General features: G+C 51.5%; 1 protein-coding gene across 3 annotated transcripts in view; it reads left to right on the top strand.

Moving 5' to 3' along the window:
* SH3PXD2A (SH3 and PX domains 2A) overlaps nucleotides 1-21,581 on the top strand; it is a 220,518-nt gene that overhangs the window by 72,174 nt on the left and 126,763 nt on the right. For all 3 annotated transcript variants that reach the window (XR_009448256.1, XM_059661286.1, XM_059661287.1), the window contains exon 3: nucleotides 5,778-5,853. Coding sequence is in view for 2 of the 3 variants with exons in the window: in XM_059661286.1 (XP_059517269.1) it covers nucleotides 5,778-5,853 (76 nt within the window). In the remaining variant the exon portion in view is untranslated. The remainder of the gene's footprint in view (nucleotides 1-5,777; nucleotides 5,854-21,581) is intronic.

Below are 21,581 nucleotides of genomic sequence, written 5' to 3'. Positions count from 1 at the left end.
GTAGTGGTTTTGCCAAGAAAGTCTATATCCCTCCTGTCCATTCATCCTCAAACTCTCCTTATCCTGGGAACTTTCTGAGCAGCGGCCATGCTGCCTCATGCCCACACTGTCTCTCTCACATGGTCTGGTGAGCCCTCAGCCAATAGAATGGACGAACAAACTCAGAGGTTTCCCTTCGTGTCTCATGGTCCCCAGGGAGACTGGGTGGCCTTGCCTCTTTGTAAGCGGATTTTCTGGGTCAAGGTACCACCAGGATCTGTAGTAATGTCGCCTCTGTTCCTGAGCTGGAAGAAGTGGATTGAGGCTTGAGGAGTGGGGCCCCAAAGCTGGCGTTGCTGGGAACTCCACCCTCTCGGAAGGGCGAGGAGTTGGTCTGTTGTGGGTTACAGATGTACCCCAGCTGGACTTGCCCCCCTTACACCCTCCATTTCCCTCCCCCCCCCCCCAGTGTTTATTGCTGTTTAGCTCTAAGAAGAGCTGCTGAGTCAGCTTTCTCTGGTGCGGCTAGCTCTTGGAGCCAGGCTGTCCTATATCTCTCACACTATCCACCCCTTAGATAAACAGACTGGCATCCTCCACACACTACGAGGTTCTGATGTGGCTGCAAAGGGCTCCATTAGCCAAACGCCTCTCTCTGTAAGAAGGGCCCTGGCAAAGGGCCCTGCTTTTCTTCCAGCCTGAGTCAGGCCTTTGCTGGAGTGACAGGAGAATCCACTTCCTGCCTGAAAAGGTGGCCTCAGCAGAGGTCTCTGCTGGGCGGAGCCTTCCTTCCTCGCTGCTCACGCACCCAGGCTTCCTCCTCACGGAAGGCCTGGGCAGGCCTGTGCCTGAGGCAGCCCCCCTTAGCCTTTCATGTGAGCGGTTGATCTTTCGAACCCAGCCCTGCAAATTGGGCACCGACCAGCTTACAGAACCACTTTGCAGCCTGCCTGGCCCCCTGGGTGGGGTGACGTCTGAATTGTATATCAAACATGGCCCCAGATGTTTATTCCACCGCCCGCCCCTCTGAACGGTGCAGCTTTGCGAGCCCCCCACACTGAGTAAACTCAGCTGGGCTGCCTTTATGTGGTTTGTTCTGGAGTCTGAACAAGGGGATTTGCTTTCTTTGAAAGGTGACCTGTGAGCAAAGAGAATATCACCGGCAGCTGGTTAGTGGTGGGCCCTGGGGATGACAGAGAGGGCAGACACCAAGGCTCTGGGCTCAGCAGTGGTGGTGGGATTAGTGACCAGTGTGGCTAGGCTCAGCACCTGAGAGCTAGGGGGTGGAGGGAAGCAGACCAGCTGGCCACTCATGGTTCTGTTGACCCAGTACTCTCAGTGGATGGGCTTGTTGTGGCCCAGGAGGGCCCAGTTTAAATCAGAGGTGGGGGAAGAGGAGAATCTGTTACAGAAGGAGAGGCCAGCTGCAAAGCATCCTTCAAGAGGCCTTCTGAGGGAAAGCTCAAAGCTGCAGGGGTATCAGATGACCCCTGCCTTCCAAGAGGCACACGAACCCATCGAGGGAATTCAGGCTATTCTTTAGTGGGAAAGGCACAGGGAATAAAACTGTCACTCTGCCAAGCTGACTTTACCTCCTCCAGGAAGCCCTCCCTGACCTCCTCCTCCAGCTCCCAGGTCCTCACCATTCCCGGCCACTCCAGAACTTACTTGTCTATCTCTAGCACCAGAGTAAAGGTTCACAAACTTCCGGGTGGGGCCAAGGAAGCTACCCCCCCCCCCCCAGGTGACTCAGGCATGGGCAGACTTCAAAGAACCATCTTGCTCTCGAGCAATCTCTCCAAATAGAAATGTAGCCATGTATGTAACATGAGCCACGTATGTAACTTTAAATTTTCTAGTAGCCACTTAAAAATGTAAAGCAGCTAAAATCATTTCTAAAGTATTTTTTCATTTAACCAAAGTATCATTCCAACATGCAATCAATACACAAATTGTTAATGAGGTATTTCACATTCCTTTTGCGTGTTTCTTTTACTGTCTTTGAAACCTGGCCCACAGACCAGCAGTTACAGCATCACCTGTGAGCTTGGTGGAAATGCAGGATCTCGGGCTCCTGCCCAGACCTACTGAATCAGATCCTCATTTTATTTTTATTTATTTATTTGTTTGTTTGTTTGTTAATCCTCACCCAAAGATATTTTTCCATTGATCTTTTAGAGAGAATGGGAAAGAGAGAGAAACCTCCATGTGAGAGAAACACATTGATTAGTTGCCTTCTGCATGCGCCCCGACCAGGGACCAGGCTGGGGAGGAGCCTGCAACGGCAGTACATGCCCTTGACCAGAATCAAACCTGGGACCCTTGGGTCCGCAGGCCAACGCTCTGTCCACTGAGCAACACCAGCTAGGGCCAGATCCTCATTTTAACTTGCCTGCAGAGGCTTTGTATGAGTGTTGAGGCTGGGAATCCCTGCTCTAGATCTAGATCGTGAGCTCCTTCGTGTCAAGACTGTGATTTAACTTATGTGTAGCGCCTACAGGGGACCTAGCTTCTAGAAGGTATGCAGCATATGTTTTTGGAGGAAAGGAGTGAATGCTTGAATCCCGCAGGCACCCTCCCTCCCCCACTCTTGGCACCACATCCCTATGCCCTGTCCATGAGAATCTCAGAATCTCAGGTCTGGAAAAGAATTTAGGAGTCAGAGAACAGAGGTGTGTCAGAGCCGATAGGAAACTTAAAAGTTCCTATAGCCTCACTCCTTTGAGCCCCACCTCGGGTAAGTCCCCCAGCTTATTGGGTCCAGCCGGCCACCTCCTTTCAGGAGTAAAGTGGTTTGAGAGGGCGTGTTGCTGGGCCTGCCTTTCTCTTCAGACGTCTCCAGGCTCTCCCTCAGGAAGTCTGTGGGGCCATGGTTCAGGGGCCCAGGTCTGGCCTGCACACAGTCGTTATCCATCTGCTTTTCAGTCTTCTTCCAGAAAATACTTAAGGCACCTGTACATATGCATGGATTTCAACAAATTGAAACAAAAATAGAAAAAGTGGTAAAGAAGTGTGCATAGATACGCTAGTAGTACATAGAGTATAGTGAAAAGTCAGAAACAACCTTCGTGTCTAAGACTAGGGGAGTAGCTAGCGAAACCATGGCCTCGAAACCGTGAATTCCGTGTCGCAGATCAGAAGGCTGATATGGAAGTATTCACTGACGTGGGAAAATGTTCATTACACGGTGTAAGGGTATTGTGCCGGGTTTATTTTATTTCTGGGCATGGAAGAATGTCTGGAATCTATATATATCTCTCTCTCAAAATATTAATGTTGCTTGTGCAGTGGGAAGGATTCTGAGTAATTCTTACTCGCTTTTGGACTAACCGCTGCTTCTCTAATTTCTAGTTTTTCCCCTCAGGTGAGCATGAATTCTTATGTGATACAGAAATAAAATTTACAAAATAGAATATGGGTGAGGAAAATGGGAAGAGGAGAAAATCAGAGTCCTACTCTGTGTAGAATTTATTTGGAAAATGTATTGATCTTTTAAAGTCCTAACTACAGCCCAGTGGGTGTGGCTCAGCAGTTGAGCATTGACCCAGGAACCAAGAGGTTGCCGGTTTGATTCCCAGTCAGGGCACATGCCCGGGTTGCAGGCTTGATTCCCCAGTAGGAGATGTGCAGGAGGCATCTGATTGGTGAAGTTACTCCCTCTCTCATCAATGTTTCTATCTCTATCTCTCCCTTCCTCTCTCTGAAAATCAATGAAAACATATTTTTAAAGTTCTAACTACAGGTTTATACCATTATGGCGCAGTGACCCTATTACATTTAGCAAGCAATTAGTAAGTTTTTAAAAAATACATATTTTTATTGATTTCAGAGAGGAAGGGAGAGGGAGAGAGAGAGAGAGAGAGAGAAACATCAATGATGAGAGAGAATCACTGATCGGCTGCCTCCTGCACACCCCCTTACTGGGGATGGAGCCTTAAACCTGGGCATGTGCCCTTGACCGGAATCAAACCTTCAGTCTGCAGACTAATGCTCTATCCACTGAGACAAACCAGCTAGGGTGCAATTAGTAAGTTTTGAGAGATGGCCTTACCACATTAGGATTTGAAAATTCATGAGCCAGCTTTTCTTCAATTTCAGTCTGTATTCAGGGAAGTGAAAATTAATAATGGTGCAGTCTCTGTTTTGTTTTGAATGGAATCCGACAGTGACCCGCCCATCACGTGTGGGCTCCAAATAGCCTGTGTATGTTGGATAATGACTTGTGCAAGAGAGAATCCTAAGGTCCTGTGAGAGCTGGATGGATGGGTGGGTGGGTGGGTAAGGGAGTGGATGGACGGATGGGTAGGGATATGTGTTCGTGCACACACCCATGACATCGAGCACCTCCAGTGCTGGCACTGTGATCCAAGCCACCATCATCAGGATCCTAACTGGTCTGCCTGCTTCCACTCTGTGGCCCATTCACCACCCTGTAGCTCAATCGAGCCTTCCTCTTCACGATCTGGCCTGTCCTGCCTCTTGGGTCTCGTCGCCCATACCTCGGCCCTCGCTCGCTCCACTCCAGCCAGGCTGGCCTTTTCAGGCCCTTTGCACGTCCTGTTTCTCCAGCCTAGACACACTCCGCACTTCCCTGGGGCCCTCCCCTCCCATGTGGCCTGTGGTCTCTGCTGACCTGCCGTCTGACACGCCTTTCTCACCGCCCTGTATCAAGTAGCAACCAGGTTCTCCGTCAACACCTTATCTTAATTCATGTGTCTTCATAGCACGCCTTTCCCCCACAGAGCACATGTTTATTTGCTTACTGTTTGTCTCCCTCCACTAAAATGCAAACTCTCTGAGGCCAGAGGCTTTATTTCTCTTTACTGCCCTTTTGTTAGTGCCCAGTGTCCCAAGTACATGCTCAGTAAGTATCTGAAGGAAGGCATGGACTTCAGGTATCATGTGACTGATCTTCCTCATTTTACCAATGAGGCGCCTGCGGGTCAACTAGGGAGCTCCGGGTTCTGCCCCAGGTCTCAGGGCTGGGTTCGCAGGGCGAGCTAGCCCTGCCTTCTCCGCTCCTGCCCTTGCCTCGGGAGGGAGATTAACCACATGCACCGGGGACGGGGACGCCGCCGCGGCCATCCTGTCTCCTGTGTGTTTTTCCAGTTTATACAGAATTTCAGCCCAGAATAGCAGAAGAAAAAAACATTGTTCCTCCAGAACCCTGGAAACTCTTCCAGTGGGTCTGTCCCCGGGAAAACAGCAGCAATCTCAGGGTGGGAAGGTAGGAAACGGAGGAGGGGGCTCTTCCAGCCTTGGGGGCAAGGGGCCAGCTTCGGTTTTGCATCAAAATAGCATCGGGGTCTGTTTCCGCAGGGCAGGTTCTGGAAGGTGGGTTTATCTGGAGTATCAGGCGGGGCCTTCCCCTCTCCTGGCCCGGGAGGGTTTGGGATGGCAGGTGACTTAAGGGCTCACCCAGCATATGACATAAAGAAACGGGGCCCAAAGAAGCCTCTGGAAGCCTCACTTGCAGCCTGGCCCGAAAGCCTGCTGAGCCCTACCCTGGTCTCACTCAGGGGCATCTCCTGACACCTACCCCCGCTCCCCGCCCCCCTTCCCCCAAGCCCCTATCCCACCTTGAGATTGCTCAGACACCCCCTTTGATGCATAGAGAGCTCTGGCCTCCTCCCTCTCATGCCCCATGTGGGTTGGAAATCGTCTGTGAAATGAGAGATTTGAGGCGTCACTCATCCGTGTGAGGACAGTGGGGCCCTGGAGCAGTGGAAGGAGTGGAGGAGGGGTACTAAGGGCCGTTCCAGTCTTCTGAATCCTGTTTCCTCTGTCTGGCTTCTCAGATGCAGCTTTTGGATAAATTTCCCATCGAAGGTGGACAGAAGGACCCCAAGCAGAGAATCATTCCCTTCCTCCCAGGTAAGCTCTGGGTGGCCCTCTGATGGGATGGGGGCAACCTGGGGAGGGGCAGTCCTTAGGCCAAGAAAAGACTGGCTGTGAAGCCAGAAATTCTGGGCAGGGCAGGCCCAGGAAGCTGCATGTTCGCCCGTCCCCAGGGGCTTGGAAGTCCCTGATTTTGAAGGCCCACTGTCCTCACAGGGGCCTCTCCTACCATCCCAGGGCCATCTCTGGCCCCGGGTCATCTAACTTCTGAGGAGTTTCTCAAGCTGTTGGACTTTTGGGTCCTTTTTACGAAAAGCACAGAGATCAAGTTCTCCTATGAAAGGATAAAAAACTGCAGGCTGAACTCTTGTCACTGGCTCCCATGGTCACCATGGGAGCAGCTTCCCATCTAATCCCCTCCATCCTCCCGGCATGTCACCCAGGCGAGGCTTCGTTCCCGGCCTGGCCTTGCGCTGCCGGGAGGGAACTTGGAACATCCAATACCCGGGTTTGTAATGGCCATAAATGTTGCGCCAGTAGAGTCCAGGGCTCTGCCCACCAGGGTCCTGAGAGCCCCTCTGGGATGCTATGGTCACAAGGGTCCCAGAACCAACGTGGAGCCAGTGGGTGCCCTGGTGCTGGGCATGAGGAGGAGCCAGGGCTCCAGGGAAAGAGTACCTCATTATTGTTCCACCCGTGGGTGCTGATGAAGGGCTCAGCCTATGCCAGGCCCAGGAATAAGTGCCCGGGTGGGGCTGGGGTGGCCTGGTCGGTCAGGGGAGATCTGGCCTTGTTTCTGGCCTCTAAGGAATCCTCAAGCTAGTGAGAGAGACAAGGCCCACTCCCCAGTTAGGGAGCCCGTGAAGACAGGATATGACCCTCTCTGCGCTGTGGAGTTCCAGTTTTGATTGGAGCGGGAGCTCATTGTGAACTGAGGAAGACACCCCTGAAAGAGGGCGCTTTGGAGCTGACCTGGAAGCCCGGGTGGGGTAGGAGGGTGGGGTGATGCGCACGCTTCCGTCCTGCTGCTGCCATATAGTCCAGTGTCTCGGGCGTCAGATTGCCTGGCTTCGCCCCAGGAAACCCTGGCTCCGCCCTGGAAACTCTGGCTCTGGTGGTCCAGTTTTCTTTATGCCTCGGTTTCCTCATCTGGAAAGAGAGGACGATAATCATATCTACCTCATGGGGCTGTTGTAAAGATAAAATGAACATTCAGTGCTTAGACGTATAGCTGGCCTCTAGTAGGACCTAAAAAAAAAGCCTTTATTATAACCCACTCCTAACCTGTGCCCAGCATGTTACACAGCACAGCCACGTAGCTAACTCATTGGATCCCCCCAGTGAAGTTGTATATCCCCATTTTACTGACTAGGAAGTTGAGGCCAAGGGAGACTAACAAACGGACACAAGCTCCACAGCCAGGAAGTGTAGCAGCACCAGAACTCTCATCTCTGACTTCTGGGCCAGGGCTGCCCTCTGCACCAGCTGCCCCAGGAGAGGATAACCTGACAGTTGCTGCCCGACCAGGGGCCTCCCTTATTGGCACTCTTATGGGATTGTGGTGAGGATGAAAAGAATTCATGTAAAGCACTTTGCACGGTGCCTGTCCTGCATTTGCTCCACGAATGCAGCTGCCCCATTGCTTCCAAGGCCCGTTGCCTCCAGTTCTCCTTGCCCCCGAGTTCAAGGGGCCCAGATGAATGTCTGCACACCTAGAGGGTTACCTTACAGGAGAAGTGCCTGGAGCCTACAGCTCTTTAGCAGAGAGTAAGCAAACCTACCCCTTTGCTATGGACAAAGACACTCTCTCGGGCTCCCCAGGCAAAGGCAAATGAGCTGCACGCCAGAGCGAGACCTGGCCTCTGTCGTCTAAGGCTGTTTGCTGTGCACACACCTTTGAAAAGATCATCCAGAGCAAAAGGCAGTTAGGGCCCTGCTGACAGACATACAGAAAGGAAGGGAGCCGAGTGCTCTCACAGCGAGTGTACCTGTGCTCTCTGGGGCCTCCTGCTCTGTGGGTGGAAATGAAGTTCTTTAGGACACCGGGCTCAGCATGATGGGCTCAGCAGCCTCTCAGAGCAGCCTGCTGTTTACAGAGAACTTTCTGCCTCGTTTTAAAAGACTATTGTGGAAAATCCATCTCCTGTTGCCCATCCTGGGATTGGAGTCGATTTCCTGTGTATCCTGAGTTTGCCAGCCCACGGAGGCTCCCGGGGAGGAAACGGTCATTACAGAGTGAACTGAAGTGTGTAGCTGCTGATGTAAAACGCAAACAACTGCGACCGGGGACCCAGAGACGTCAGAAGCCAGGCAGCGGGGCAGAGAGGGGTGAACTCACTCCGCCCAGGCCGTGCGGGGTTTCCTCCCTCCGCAAGCCATCTGTGTCCCTGGGCCGGCTGGTACTGGCCCCTTGAGCTTCCACAAAGCCCCTTCACCCGAATAGCCGAGTCAGTCCCACCCATAGGTGTATGTATTCCTGGGCCGATGAGCCAGTGGAGAAACTGGATAGCTTAGGAAGAAAAGTGAGCCCACAGCCATGATCACGGTAGGTGCTGCCAGCCTGCAGGCAGCCTCGTGACCTCATGTGCTTGGAGGCATGTATTTTTAGACAGTGGGCATGCTCGGGCCCCTTGTGCCAGCTCACCCGTTTACACACCGGCCCCTTCATGAGAGGCCGTGTGGAGCCGCAGTGCAGGAGGGAGCCGGGGGAATTGTTAGCAGGGTCTCCAGGGCCTTCCTCTCCCTGCCCCCGGAGCCTTGTGCAGCAGATCCGGTGTTTGTTCCAGGGCAGAAGGAAACAGGGGGAAGGGATGTCTTTAGCTAGAGCCGGCCCGTGGTGTGGGGAGAGCTGGCCTTCTCCCCGGGCGATAGGCGTTTCTGCGAGTCTCCACCAGATGCCCCCGAGGCCGCCCTCCCTGAACGGCCTTGGAAGCGCTGAGGGAGGCAGCTGGCAGTTACTGCACCCCCAAGGGAGAGGGCCTGAGAGGTCTCTGAGCCCCACTGATGACCTTGGACGGTAGGAAAAGGCAGGCCTACGTGATGGAGAAAGAAAAATAGCGTCTGCTGGTAATGCCAGGGTTTAGAAAGGATTGACAAGATTATAGGCCTGAGAGGCACCGTGTGCTGTTTTCAAAGCGGCTTCCGCTGACCTCCTGCAAACGCTGGGTCTTCTCTTGCCGTAATGACGGCCCCGACCCCCCAAATCATCCTCTTGCCCTGTAATCTGGGGCGGGCGGTTCTCAGGGCGGCTGTCGGCAGCTGGCCTTGAACGCGACGTGGAAGCGTGTCCGCTCCTGCCCAAGGTGTTTACTGAGCACTTGCTTTGTGCCGGGCCCAGCTGCAGTCACTGATGACGTCACTGACAACAAGTTCGACTGGGGTGCTGTTCTCAGGAAGTTCACCTTGCAGTGGGGAGCAGAAAGCAGATGAAATCCGATAGTGATAACTTCCAGAACGTAAATTAACCAAGTCAAGCGACAGGTAGCTGGGCTCGGGGCACCTGAGATCGGGTGGTCAAAAAAAGGCCTTTTTGCAGAGGTGACACCTGAACTGAGCCAGGCCTGGGCAGATCAGGGCCCCGAGTGTCAGGCTGAGGAGGCAGCAAGGATAGTGACCTGAGTGTGACTGAGGGTGTGCGTTTGAAGAACAGCAATAAGCAATGAAGTGGGGTTGTGAGGGGGCTGCCCAGGAACAAGACGGCTCCACATCTGTGCATAAGTTGTGCGATGCTGGCCCCATAAAACAGCCTCCAGGGTCAGGCTTCTCATCTGTCAAATGGGTTGATTGTGGTTTAGGAGGACATTCCAAGCTGTTAAAACATGGACAGCGCTGTGTGAGCTGCACAGTGGGAGGCGTACTGCAAGCCTGCCTGTCCTTGACGGTGGCTTTGCCGCAGGACACAAATGTGGGGTGTCCTTTCCCTGCCCTCTCTGTTGATTCAGCCTTTCCCCGCTGCATTTCCTCCCCAGTCACACTTCTTGCTTCTCCTTCCTCGCCTGTGGCCACTTGGAAAGCAGCTTCTGAAGAGTTGATGACTCAGATGGCTGACCTAGGCTGAGCGGTGGGGGAGGCTGTGCAGCCCTGGCCCCTTCACCTGATAACACAGCAGGGTCACAGCATCGCCGTTCTCGGCTCCAGGGCTGCCAGGCCGCCCTGGGAATAATGAGCTTTGCAGGAGGCAGCCACTCAAGGATCCATTTACTTTTGGAAGTAGGTGGGGATTGGGCCCCCTAGCCCTGCCCCGTGTCATCCGACGGTTCCGGACCAGGGAAGGAGTCAGGTCACTTCATTACAACGTGCTCTGTGCGTTCCTTATCCAGGGATACTTCTGGAAGAGCATCAACCTCCTAAACACCCACCCAAATCCTCAGCCCTGAGTAAAGCATGTGCTAGGGTATCTTCCCCAAGAAGCCTCTGATTTAAGCAGAAACGCGTCTTTTTTCGAGGTCTCAGTCAGCCCATTTAATTTATCGTGCGGAAAAGCGCGCCCCTGGACTGCGTTCTCGCGTACTGGACTCTGGTGTCACTCTTGTTAATTGCTGTGGCACAAAAGTGAATAAGGTAAATTCTAGCCACCAGGAATCCCTTGCATGTTGGCAATAACCCCCGATTCCAGTGATTTCGCGTCTCGGTGACATTACTCATCTCTCCTTCAGGCCCTCCTGCCCCCCAAGAAATTGTTTATGTACATGATACCCAACCATCCTTTTACCGGGTCAAATCCTCTCACACTGCTGTGCCCTAGGAATGGTGCTGTCAGTAAATTCATGCTCGAGTGTAGATGACTGACAGGTCAGGTACCTGAGCCCAGGTATGAGAGAGGTGAGAGCAAGAGGGCAGCTGGGTGGGGCGGGGAGAGAAAGGAAGAAAGTGCTGGACCTCTGCACCGCGACAAGCCTGGTTGTGGAGGCCGAGCGAGCTTTCAGTGTGGCTGCCACACAGGGCAGCTGTGCCCTCGACACGGACCACTCTCAGGGGCGAGGCTTTGTCCTGTGTGCGATGAGGTCTCTGAAACGTTCTAGGCCAGTGGTTCTCAACCTTCCTAATGCCGAGACCCTTTAATGCAGTTCCTCATGTTGTGGCGACCCCCAATTTCATTGTTACAAATTGAACATAATGAAAGCATAGTGATTAATCACAATAGCAATATGTAATTATATATGTGTTTTCCGATGGTCTTAGGCGACCCCTGTGAAAGGGTCGTTCGACCCACAAAGGGGTCACGACCCACAGGTTGAGAACCACTGTTCTAGGCTGAGGGGCCACATGACCGGATTTCTGTTTTTTTGTTTGTTTTAAATATATTTTTATTGATTTCGGAGTGGAAGGGAGAGGAAGAGAGAGAGAAAGAGAGAGAGAAACATCCATGATGAGGGAATCATTGATGGGCTGCCTCCTGCATGGCCCCCACTGGGAATCAAGCCTGCAACCTGGGCATGTGCCCTTGACCAGAATGGAACCTGGGACCCTTCAGTCTGCAGGCCGATGCTCTATCCACTGAGCCAAACCAGCTAGAGCCAGATTTTTGTTTTGAAAGGACCCCTCGGCCCACGCATGTCAGACACACTGGAAGGGCAAGGTGGGGGTGGGGGTGGGGGAGGAGCGTGGAGCAGGAAGACCAGCTGGAGGTGGGGGAGGTCTGGCAAGAGATGAGGGTGGCATGGTTGAGGCTGGGCAAGGGAGTGGAGGGAAGTACGTTTAAGGGGTATTTTAGAGGAATAGCCAAGAGGCCTTGCTGATGGGTTGGTGCTGGGATGAGGGAGAGGATGAGGATGCCCAGGTTCTGTTGCAGGGTAGCCCTGGCCCAAATGGCAGAGGGAGCATTTCCCAGCACCCTTCCCCCAACCCCCACCTTGAACATCACCCCTGGGGCTGAAAGAAAATAACTTCCGCCCTCTTCCCTAAGACAGCTGAAGCCTTTGGCTCATATGAAAGATGCTTTGTGGTGGGGAGTCCCTGCCATCAGCCTCCTCTCCAGGAGCCTCCGGGCACTGGACCTTCTGGTTTCTGGGTCCAGGTTTCTGTTGGGGGCAGCAGGGATAGCAGTGGGTGGTGGTGGAGGAGAGAGAACACTTGGGTCCATTGAGAGGGAGCTCAGCCCCCCTCCTCCTTAGGAGCCGAGGGGCACTGGTGGTAGGTCTCTGCAGTATCTCTGGCCTGACCCCTCCATTGCTAGTCAAGCTCACCCCATCTGGACCTAGGCCTCAGGACAAAGCCCAAGCCAGAGCTCTTTCCTGGCAGGATGGAGCTGACCCTTGGAGACGCCCCAGGACCATGTGAACTGATGCACCATTCATCCCGAGTGGTACCATTGCCCTGAGCCCTGCAAACACCTCCCCCTCACCTCCACAGTTCCAAGGACCGATGTCCACTGAGGAGGCCCCAGATGCCAGGCTGCCAGGGCTCCAGACCACAGTGGGCCTGAGGGACTGGCACAGCCTGAACATGGAGTCTGTTCACCTGAATGCCCCTTCAGAAGGCAGGGGAGGAAGCCAGGGGGTGGGTGGGGGGTGGCTGGCAGCACCAGCCTATTCTACCCTTCAGGGGCAGGGTGTGGGGAGAAAGGGCTATACTTCTGGTTCCCCCAGGACAGCACAAGGGGCCAGCTGGATTTTACCTTCGTGAGAACAAATTGGGGCAGATCTCAGGGAGAGTTTCCAAAGTTGCATTGCCAAAGGAAGCTGTGTGACTCCTCAGCTCTGTCAGCCCCAGAGTGTGGTGGTGGTTCTGACAGACCTGAACCTGGCTTTGGGCTCAAACAGAGCTGGGTCCAAATGGGTCTTTCTACTTGGTGCTAGTTGTCTGACTTGAAACTGTCTTTTCTGTGCTGGAGTCCGGTAAGCATTGCACTTCAGCACCAGAGGCCCTAGAACCAGACAACCCTGAGTCACATCCTGACTCAGCCTCTCCATAGCTGTGGGCCAGCCTTACTCAGCACCTCCACATCTCCTTCATCATTCTCGCCTGTGAAATGCCCCCAGCGCTGTGGAGAGCACCAGATGGAATGCTATCTATGAAGCACACAGTAAGCACTCGGCACACGGTGAGGATTAGGTGATTGTTAGTGTTGAAAGAACTCAAAAAGTCTGGAGGCTTTGAAATAAATGATAAAGATTTATTCAAGGGTCTTAGCATTTACAAACTGGTAACAAACCTAGGCAAAGCCCCAGAAGTGTTCTGAAGAAGAAAGAAAAGTTATGAGTGCTTGTTGAAAAAGTGCATTCTTGAGACTAATCAGCCCTGCATTCTTAGCCCTCGGATTGGTTCAGGACAGATATCAGTCAGATGTCAGGGGTCTGGATGACGGATGCCGGGTGGTAGAGGGTCGGTGTCGGGAGGACTGGTTATGTCCGGTGGTCTGGACAATGGACTCAGAGCGTCTGAACATGGGAGTCCTGCAGGGAGGTAATGGGAGGTTATCTGGAGGTCTGGTGTGTGTCCAAATGTACAACCAGATATTGACACAGGACTGGAGAGTTCAAAGAATTTAAGTTTCCAAGCTGGTGAGAACAAGAATAGGGTCTTGCCCCAGCCGGTTTGGCTCAGTGGATAGAGCATTGGCCTGTGGACTGCAAAGTCCCAGGTTCAATTCCTGTCAAGGGTTGTGGGCTTGATCCCCAGTAGGGGGTGTGCAGGAGGCAGCCGATCAGTGATTCTCTCTCATTATTGATGTTTCTATCTCTCTCTCTCTCTCTCTCTCCCCCTTCATCTATGAAATCAATAAAAATATATTTTAAAAAAAGAATAGGGTCTTTCCTCATACCTCAGCCTTCATAATGTTAACAGCCTTAGCAGCTTGATGAAAGCAACTCCATTTTACACCTTCCCTATCTTCACTCTATCAACGGTGAGCTGTCTCTCTGGGATCCTTTCCCCCTGCGAGGTCTCATTTCAGGGTTTGCTGCTCAAAATGTAGTTTGCAGATCATCAGCATGAGCATCATCTGAGAGCTTGCAGCACCTGACTGGCGTGGCTCAGTGGCTGAGCACTGACCCATGAACCAGGAGGTCACAGTTCGATTCCCGGTCAGGGCACATGCCCAGGTTGTGGGTTCGATCCCCAGTGTGAGGGTGGGGTGCTGAAGGCAGCCAATCAAAGATTCTCTCTCATCATTGATGTTTCTATCTCTCCCTAAAATCAATAAAAAATATATATATATAAAAAAAGGAATGCAGAGTCTTGGCTCCACCTCAGACCCACAGAGTCACAGTGTGCAGCTTAACGGTATGCACAGGCGGTTTATGTGCACAGGAAAGTTTGAGAAGCGCTGCTCGGTCTCCCCACATACTGTAAACCACGAAATCCGTTGGTGAATCGATTTCTGACCTCAGCAGAGGTGCACGGGGAGATGAGGCTTCATGCACGTAACTTGGTGAGGGCTGGTCTGTTGGCCTCATATCCTTGTATATCCCTGAGTTGCCTGCCTGTTTCTGGCTCCCTATGGGTTGGGGGTGTAAGTCTTAGCACAGCCCTCTGTCTCCCATTACCAGCCTAACCAGAAGGCTGCTCCGGACCCCAGCCGCAGTCCCTCATCAGCTGTAAGTCAGAAATTCTTTCTCCCCTCCCTTCCAAGATGAGATGAATTTGGGGACCAAGGCGATTGCTAAGGTTTTTCATTTCAGAAGCCTCTCTGATTGGAGATGGGAGAGATTGGCCTGTGAGCCCTCTCTGCTTTGAAGGCAGCATGGCACGTGTCCAGTCATTGTACTGTTAGGAGGGGGGAAGGCTTGTGTCTCCTTTAAGGAATCACTAGCAAGAGATTAAAACAAAGAATAAACAGACTTTAAAGGAGTGTCTTTCACTCTTCTGTATAAAGCAATTACACACCTAAGCTTCGAAGTGAGGGAGCCAGAGGAGGAGAGTTGAGAGTGGTGACTGATAATTTGGTGCCTTCTCTCATGGGCAAGGTTTTCACGTTGGCATCTGGTTTCTGATCTGAAGGGTGAATTTACGGCTTTAATCGTGATAATTGGTGAAGATGGTTCAAGTAAGACTTACTCCTGAAAGAGAAAGGCTGGAATAGCTGTTAGCGTATGAGCCGAGTGGTCTAGAATAACTTTTTGTTGAATTGGTTATAGGGGAGAAGTTTCAAACAGCTTTCTGAGGAACTGTATGTAAGGCTTGGAACTTTTAATAGTTGTAAATGAGAGAAGATTTCTGCCTAAGCATTATAGCTGCTACTTATTAAGTACATACATTTGCCAGATAATGCACAAAGGGTTTCATGTGCTTACAGTTTATCAATTAATGACAGCCACCCCACTTTATAGAGGAAGACTCACAGGCTAGCAGGTACATGATTTGCCCAGGGCCACCCAGCTAGTAAGAAACAGAGCTTGGATTCAAACCCCAGTCCTAACACTTCTAAGCCCACGTTCTAGGCCACTATTTTCTATTTCCTAGCAGTGCCTGCTACAGAGTGAGACTGATCAAGGATGTACTGCCTGGAGATTAATAGTTCAAGTTTGATATAAAATGGTGGGTACACCACCTACAACAAGATATTTTTTCATTTCTTTAAACTTTGCTTCAAGTTTTGTATTGCTTTCTCTTTTTTGTATCAATTAAAGGTTGATCAATGTTAAGCCCCCCTTTTTTTGTAAGTGTCCAATTCCTACAGTAAAGGTCTAGATTACAGCATTTTCGGGTACTTTTCACTTAACCTACCTAACTTTAACCACCCACCTAGTGGCAGGTGCTGGAATTGCAGGCATAGTATTCAGAATGAAATGGGGAAGGCTGGCTTTGTAAACCACAAACCTATAAAATAACCATATGCTGACAGTCATCACAGGTAGTGTTTACTCAACCACAGTTCAACAAGAGACTGAAAATGAGGAAGAAAGAAGTCCCACTTTACCTTTATTTTTCTGTGTGATCCTAAAATCAGGAAGTTTTCCTGTGGGGCACCAAATAGAACCTTAGAAAACAGCACCTGGCTTACTCGTTCCTTTCTGAAACTTGGCGAGAGAAATTCTGAGCCTACTTTGGCATCCCCCGTTTCTTTTGCCGTGTCTGACAGTTCTTCCTCCCACCTTGGGATGGTCTCCTGTGCATTGTAATAATAGACTGCCATATGTTCATTCAGATTCCCCCATAAGGACAGGCCCTAGCCTCTGCCTGAGCCTGAGTTTCCCCGTATATGAACTGCAAGGATTGGCCTTGAAACTGCCTCAGTTTTCTCATGGTCCGGGCATTTTGTGACCTGACAGATATTAAGACCAAAGGAATAAGTGTCTAATGATGAAACATCATGCAAAAGGAAAATCATTTTAGGGGAGCAGAGGTCTTCTAGGCCAACCTTCAGTCCTCCTGTATTGGCAGAATGTGGCTGCCTCTGTATAAGGCCAGCTTTGTGCCCTTCCCCTCCCTGCCCCCCATTTCCTTTGGAAAGTGTAGAAAGCTCCCTTGTCTTGAATGCTTCCCTGCAAAGAGCTCCTGCTGAAAGACTGCACACACAGCCAAGACTTTGACCTTCACCTTTGCCCCCTGACTTACGTGGTAAAAAAGAGTTCTTATCCTCCCCTCTCTAGGTTCTTTGGGGGAAATGTAGCTAGGGTGAGCAAGAATTAAATGAAAATATAAATAGAAACGTGGCCTATACATAACACTGCCCCCAAATCTGGAGGCATGAACACCGGCGGGGCAGCAGATGGCCACAGATCATGGTGGCCACGACAGCAAGTGAGCCTTGTGCCAGTGGCCTTGGTGTCTCTTGGGTGGGATACTTCCAGCTTGCTGGTGGGGCCTGCAGAAACCCTCCCTCTTTCTGGGCTCTCGAAGCACCCTCCTTGTTCGCCGCCCACGTGCCTGTCTCCTGCTAAACCTTCTTTGTGTACAGATGCATGTGGTGGAACCGAGTAACGCTGCCTGGCATCAGACCTGGCTTTTCGTCCCAGCAGTGTGCGACTTGGGGAAAGTCAGAAGATATATCCAAGCTCCCGTTTCTTCTTTTATGGTCATGGGGATTTTAAAAACTGGAGTTTTAGAAGAGCAGGAACCATGCCTTATTTTATCTTGGTTAACAAGGTGGCATGTAGGGCCAGGTGCCTGGGTTCTAATCCCCGCATTGCGCCCTATGAGCTGTTTGGCCTCGGGACAGTTACTTAACCTCTCTGTACTTCAGTGTCCTTGTCCAATGGGAAGAATAACGGCACCTACTTTGTTGAGCTGTTGTGAGGATTGAGTTAATATCTGCGAAGTGCTTAAGCCAGTGCCTGACACACAGTAAACATATGGACGTATTTATTAAATAGAGAAATCCATACATCCCCCATGCCTGGAGTATTACCGGGCACGTAGTAGCTGCTCAGCAAATGTGTTGAATGAATGACTGGGTGATGGGCCTGCCTGTCCTGCTGTCTGCAGAGGTCATTCAGTAACATTGTGTGAGTTCTTTCCAAGCCCCCAAATGCTATAGAAATGCAAGTGGGCTTATGATTCTTACCTACCTGGGTGACAGCCTGGCAGGGGTTAAGGCAGACACCCTCCTTGTCCTCATTCATCGTCTCTGCCTTGTACACACTGCATTTCGTTTGCCCGGGAGAAATGTGTGGGCTGAGGCATCTCAGTGGGTAGAAGTGCCTTTTCTGATACCATGTTCAGCAGCAGTGCCAGGCTCTCTGCAGAGCCGAGTACCCCCTACCCTTCTTAGCATCAGGCCCAGCTTTTGGGTAGCGCTGACATAGCTCTTCTTAAGCAAAGCAAGCGCTTAAGCAGATACTCGATTGCTGCGTAACAAATCACCCTCCCCCCAATTTAGCAGCTTAAAACAACAATAAACATGTCTCACACAGTTTCTGTGGGCTAGGAATTCAGGAATGGCTTCACTGCATGGTTTTGATTCAGGAGGTTATAGTCAAGAACCTCCTAAAAGCTGGACACCTCCCTCCCCCCCAAGCCCATCTCCTGATCCTTGAGGAAGAGAGAGTTTCTGGTGAAAATTGTGGTCCTCAACCTTGTAGGTTCAGGAACCCAGGTGTGTATTTCTGAACACAACTTTGTGTGGCTCATGTGATCGAAACCCTGTTACCCATTCAGTCTCTAGTCTAATAGCACTACTCACAGCCCACACCCACACCCTGTTACCCCCCCACACCCACACCTGTAACCTCCCACCCCACCCACCCACACTCTCTACACACACACACACACACACACACACACACACACTTTCCATTCTCTCTCTCTCTCTCTCTCTCTCTCTCTCTCTCTCTCTCTCTCTCTCTCTCCATTCACACACACCTCCCCTCCCCTGCAGCCACAATGACCTTACTGCAGCTTATCAGATGTGTCTCATCTCGTCTATCTCTGGACTTTTGCTCAGCCTCTTCCCTGGAACATTTTCCACTTCCTGTGCCTGGCTCATTCCTACCTGTACCCCCACCCCTTGCCCCCCACTGTGGGCCATGCCGCAGGGAGAGGCTGCCGGGAAGCTCTGCCCAGCATCCCACAGTCCCCTTTCCTGAGGGCAGCCTCCCCAGGCAGGGAAGGCATAGGGCTGCCCTGGCTGAATAGGGCCCTTTATTCCCGGGCTCCCACGGAGAGGGTGCCGAGCCACTGCCCACCACACCAGCCGCACCCGCCACACCCACACCCACACCCAGTGGGGATGGCCTGGCCCTGATGCCGGCTCTGAGTTAACCACACTCTCTGGCCCCGCTCTGTCTGGGTCCTGGAGGGCGAGCCCATCTCTGCCACAGCCTCAGTCTGAGCCACTGCACAGCGTGTGTGGGGCAGGGAGTGTGTGTGAAGGGGGGTGGGCTGTTTAAATGAAGGAAACAGTCAAAAGTGAGAACGTGTCTACACACACACTCATACTTATTATCCATTCAGCCAATGTCGACGCAGGGCCATGTGTGCCAGTCCTTGTGTTGGGCCCTGAGGATACAATAGGAAGTGAGACATCATCTAAGGTACAAGATCTCATATGAAGAGGCAAGATGATCACAAATCATGGTGAACGCTAGGAGGGAAACAGTCAAGGCCCAGAGAGGCTCCCTTACTTGGAGTGGACTGCTCAGCCCCCCCCATGAGCTGGTGGCCTGAAGGACAGGAGGCGTTAGTGTGCAAAGGGCAGCGGGAACTCTGTCCTGGGAGAGCGGACAGCGTGCACGCAGGCCCCGATGTGGAAGAGAACTGGCCGTGTTCGTGGCACTAATTGAAGCCCAGCATGGCTGGCACGATGAGATGAGGTTGGAGACAGGGAGGCGTGAGCCAGATCCTGCGAGACCTCGCAGGCTATGCAGAGGAGTTTAGATTTTATTCTCAGCGAACTGCCAAGTCACGGAAAGGTGTCAGCAAAGGTTTCATTTTAAGAAATCATTCTGGCCGACTGACCGGTGTGGCTCAGTGGTTGAAAATCGACCTATGAATCAGGAGGTCACAGTTCAGTTCCAGGTCAGGGCATATGCCTGGGTTCTGGGCTCGATTCCCAGTCTCAGGTTTGCAGGAGGCAGCTGATCAATGATTGTCTCTCATTATTGATGTTTCTATCTCTTTCCCTCTCCCCCTTCCTCTCTGAAATCAATAAAAATATATTTTAAAAAAAGAAAAAAATTATTTTGGCTGCTGGGTGGAAAATGGACTGAACGGGTCGGGGGAGGATTTGGAATCAGACAGACAGAAAATCATCATACACTCCACATGGGCTGTAGGCCTTACCCTTTCTTATGACAACAGGAGCCTTGAGTCAAACCCTTCTATGTGCCCAGCACCATGTGCTGTGCTTGTCCCGTATGCTATCTTTTTAAAATATGTTTTTATTGATTATATAGAGAGAGAAGAAGGGAGAGGGATAGAAAGAGAGAAACATCGATGAGAGAGAAACATACTGGTAAATCGTCTGCGTCTTACACATCCCCCACTGGGGATGGAGCCAGCGACCTCTTGGTTCATGGGTCGATTCTCAACCACGGAGCCACACCAGCCAGGCCCATATGCTGTTTCTAGTGTTTCCCAGGCCTATAATCCCATTGGCACAGGAGAAGACATGCTCAGGAAGGTTGAGGTACACAGGACACGGTTTTATTTTATTTTGTTTTTTAAATATTTTTATTGATTTCAGAGAGGAAGGGAGAGGGAGAGAGAGATAGAAACATCAATGATGAAAGAGAATCATTGATCGGCTGCCTCCTGCACACCCCACACTGGGGATCAAACCTATAACCTGGGCATGTGCCTTGACCAGGAATCGAACCGTGACTTCCTGGTTCATAGCTCAACGCTCAACCATTGAGCCACGTCAGCCAGGCCCCGGGACATGGTTTTAAAGGCCTTGGGCGGCCACTCTGCAGTTCACCCTCTGTTTCCACTGCCAGCAACTGAATGGTCCTTGATTTTTATTTTGATTTTTTAACCTTCCCCGTGGATCAAGAATAGAAAAATGCAGCTTGAATGTGAAATCACACCAGTGGCTATGAAGGCCAGACCCTTAGTCTTTGCCACTTGTCCCCCCGTTAGTGCACATGTGACATGGGTTTACCAAGCACCTTCGAGGGTGTTCAGCCCTGTGCAAGCCCAGCTCTGAATGAGACCACAATGGCACCCAATGGGACCTAAGAACCCCCAGTGGCACCCACGTGGTGTGTGGCCCCAGCGTGGCCGCTTTAAGTGATCACTAAGCCTCTCCCTTCCCTGGGGCTAAGGGCCACCCCAGAGGTCAGATACAGTGCCCTGCCTGCCTCCCAGAGTCGGGCTGGGCTGGCCCACGTTCCCTGCCACCGTGAACAGTGCCACTGTGGCCAACATCCTTCTCTGACTTGGTGTCTGCTGAGTACCCCTGCATGCTGGCTACTTTACAGACAATTCCCAAGACCTGGGCTGCTCGTGTCTGGCAGCCTGTAATGCAACGTTGATCTTACAAGGAATGAAATCCCTCCCGTCGGTGTCAGGCTAAAGACCCACCCTGGTCATTCTCCAGAGCAAGGGGGGACCACCTTGGCAGACTCGGGGGTTTGGGTCTATTCACACTGTTCTTCCCAAAGCCAACCCTAGAGTAAGCATTTCCCTTTGTATACAGCAGTTACTAAATCACATTTAAGAGTGTTCACATTTCACAATGAAAAGGCACCTCGTTCCAGGGATCCAGACTCACATGCACTTAAATTTACGATAACTTGAATCAAATCATAAAGCATGTATTTTTAAATAAACTTGGGGAGAATAAGCGTAAGTAGCGCTGAAATCAATAATGCGTTAGTGCCCCTTCTGCAATGGATGTCCCCAGTTGGTCTACGTTCTGACATCCATACCTGCACCGAAGTGCTAGCAAACTCCACTGCCATCGGCTCCTTAGCCTCGAAGGTCTTCCGGGTGCAGGCGATGCTCCGTTTCTCTGTGCTCTCGTTACACAGGTGGCTTCAGTTATCGACAATTCACTGAGTTAAAGACATGCATGAACACTTGTCCACATGAATATACTCCATACAGAAAGTGTTTTTTTTTTACAAAAGAAAGTGTTTTGGTCCCACAGCTCTGTAAGGCTGCTCAAAAAGCCTTCAATTCCACCTGGTTCAGTAAAAATGGGTTAACCTTTGATGTGCCGGACGAGGTGCTTTCGTCTCTAGCAGACACCCATAAATCCCACCAGGCCCCACTGAGGGTGGAGGGATGGAGGATATTGTTCCCTAAAGCCTGGCACTGCTACTAGGTCTGGGCACCTCCAAACCAGAATTTAGGAAACCATCCCCCCCCCCCCCCCCCCCCGGATATGTGCTAATTCTTCGTGTAAGCTGCTGTGGCTACAAGAGGGTTAAGGTTTTTAT

This window comes from Myotis daubentonii, chromosome 13 (genome assembly GCF_963259705.1).
Source record: "Myotis daubentonii chromosome 13, mMyoDau2.1, whole genome shotgun sequence".
NCBI classification, from domain to species: Eukaryota; Metazoa; Chordata; class Mammalia; order Chiroptera; family Vespertilionidae; genus Myotis; species Myotis daubentonii.
This window is presented reverse-complemented; position numbering and strand designations above follow the sequence as displayed.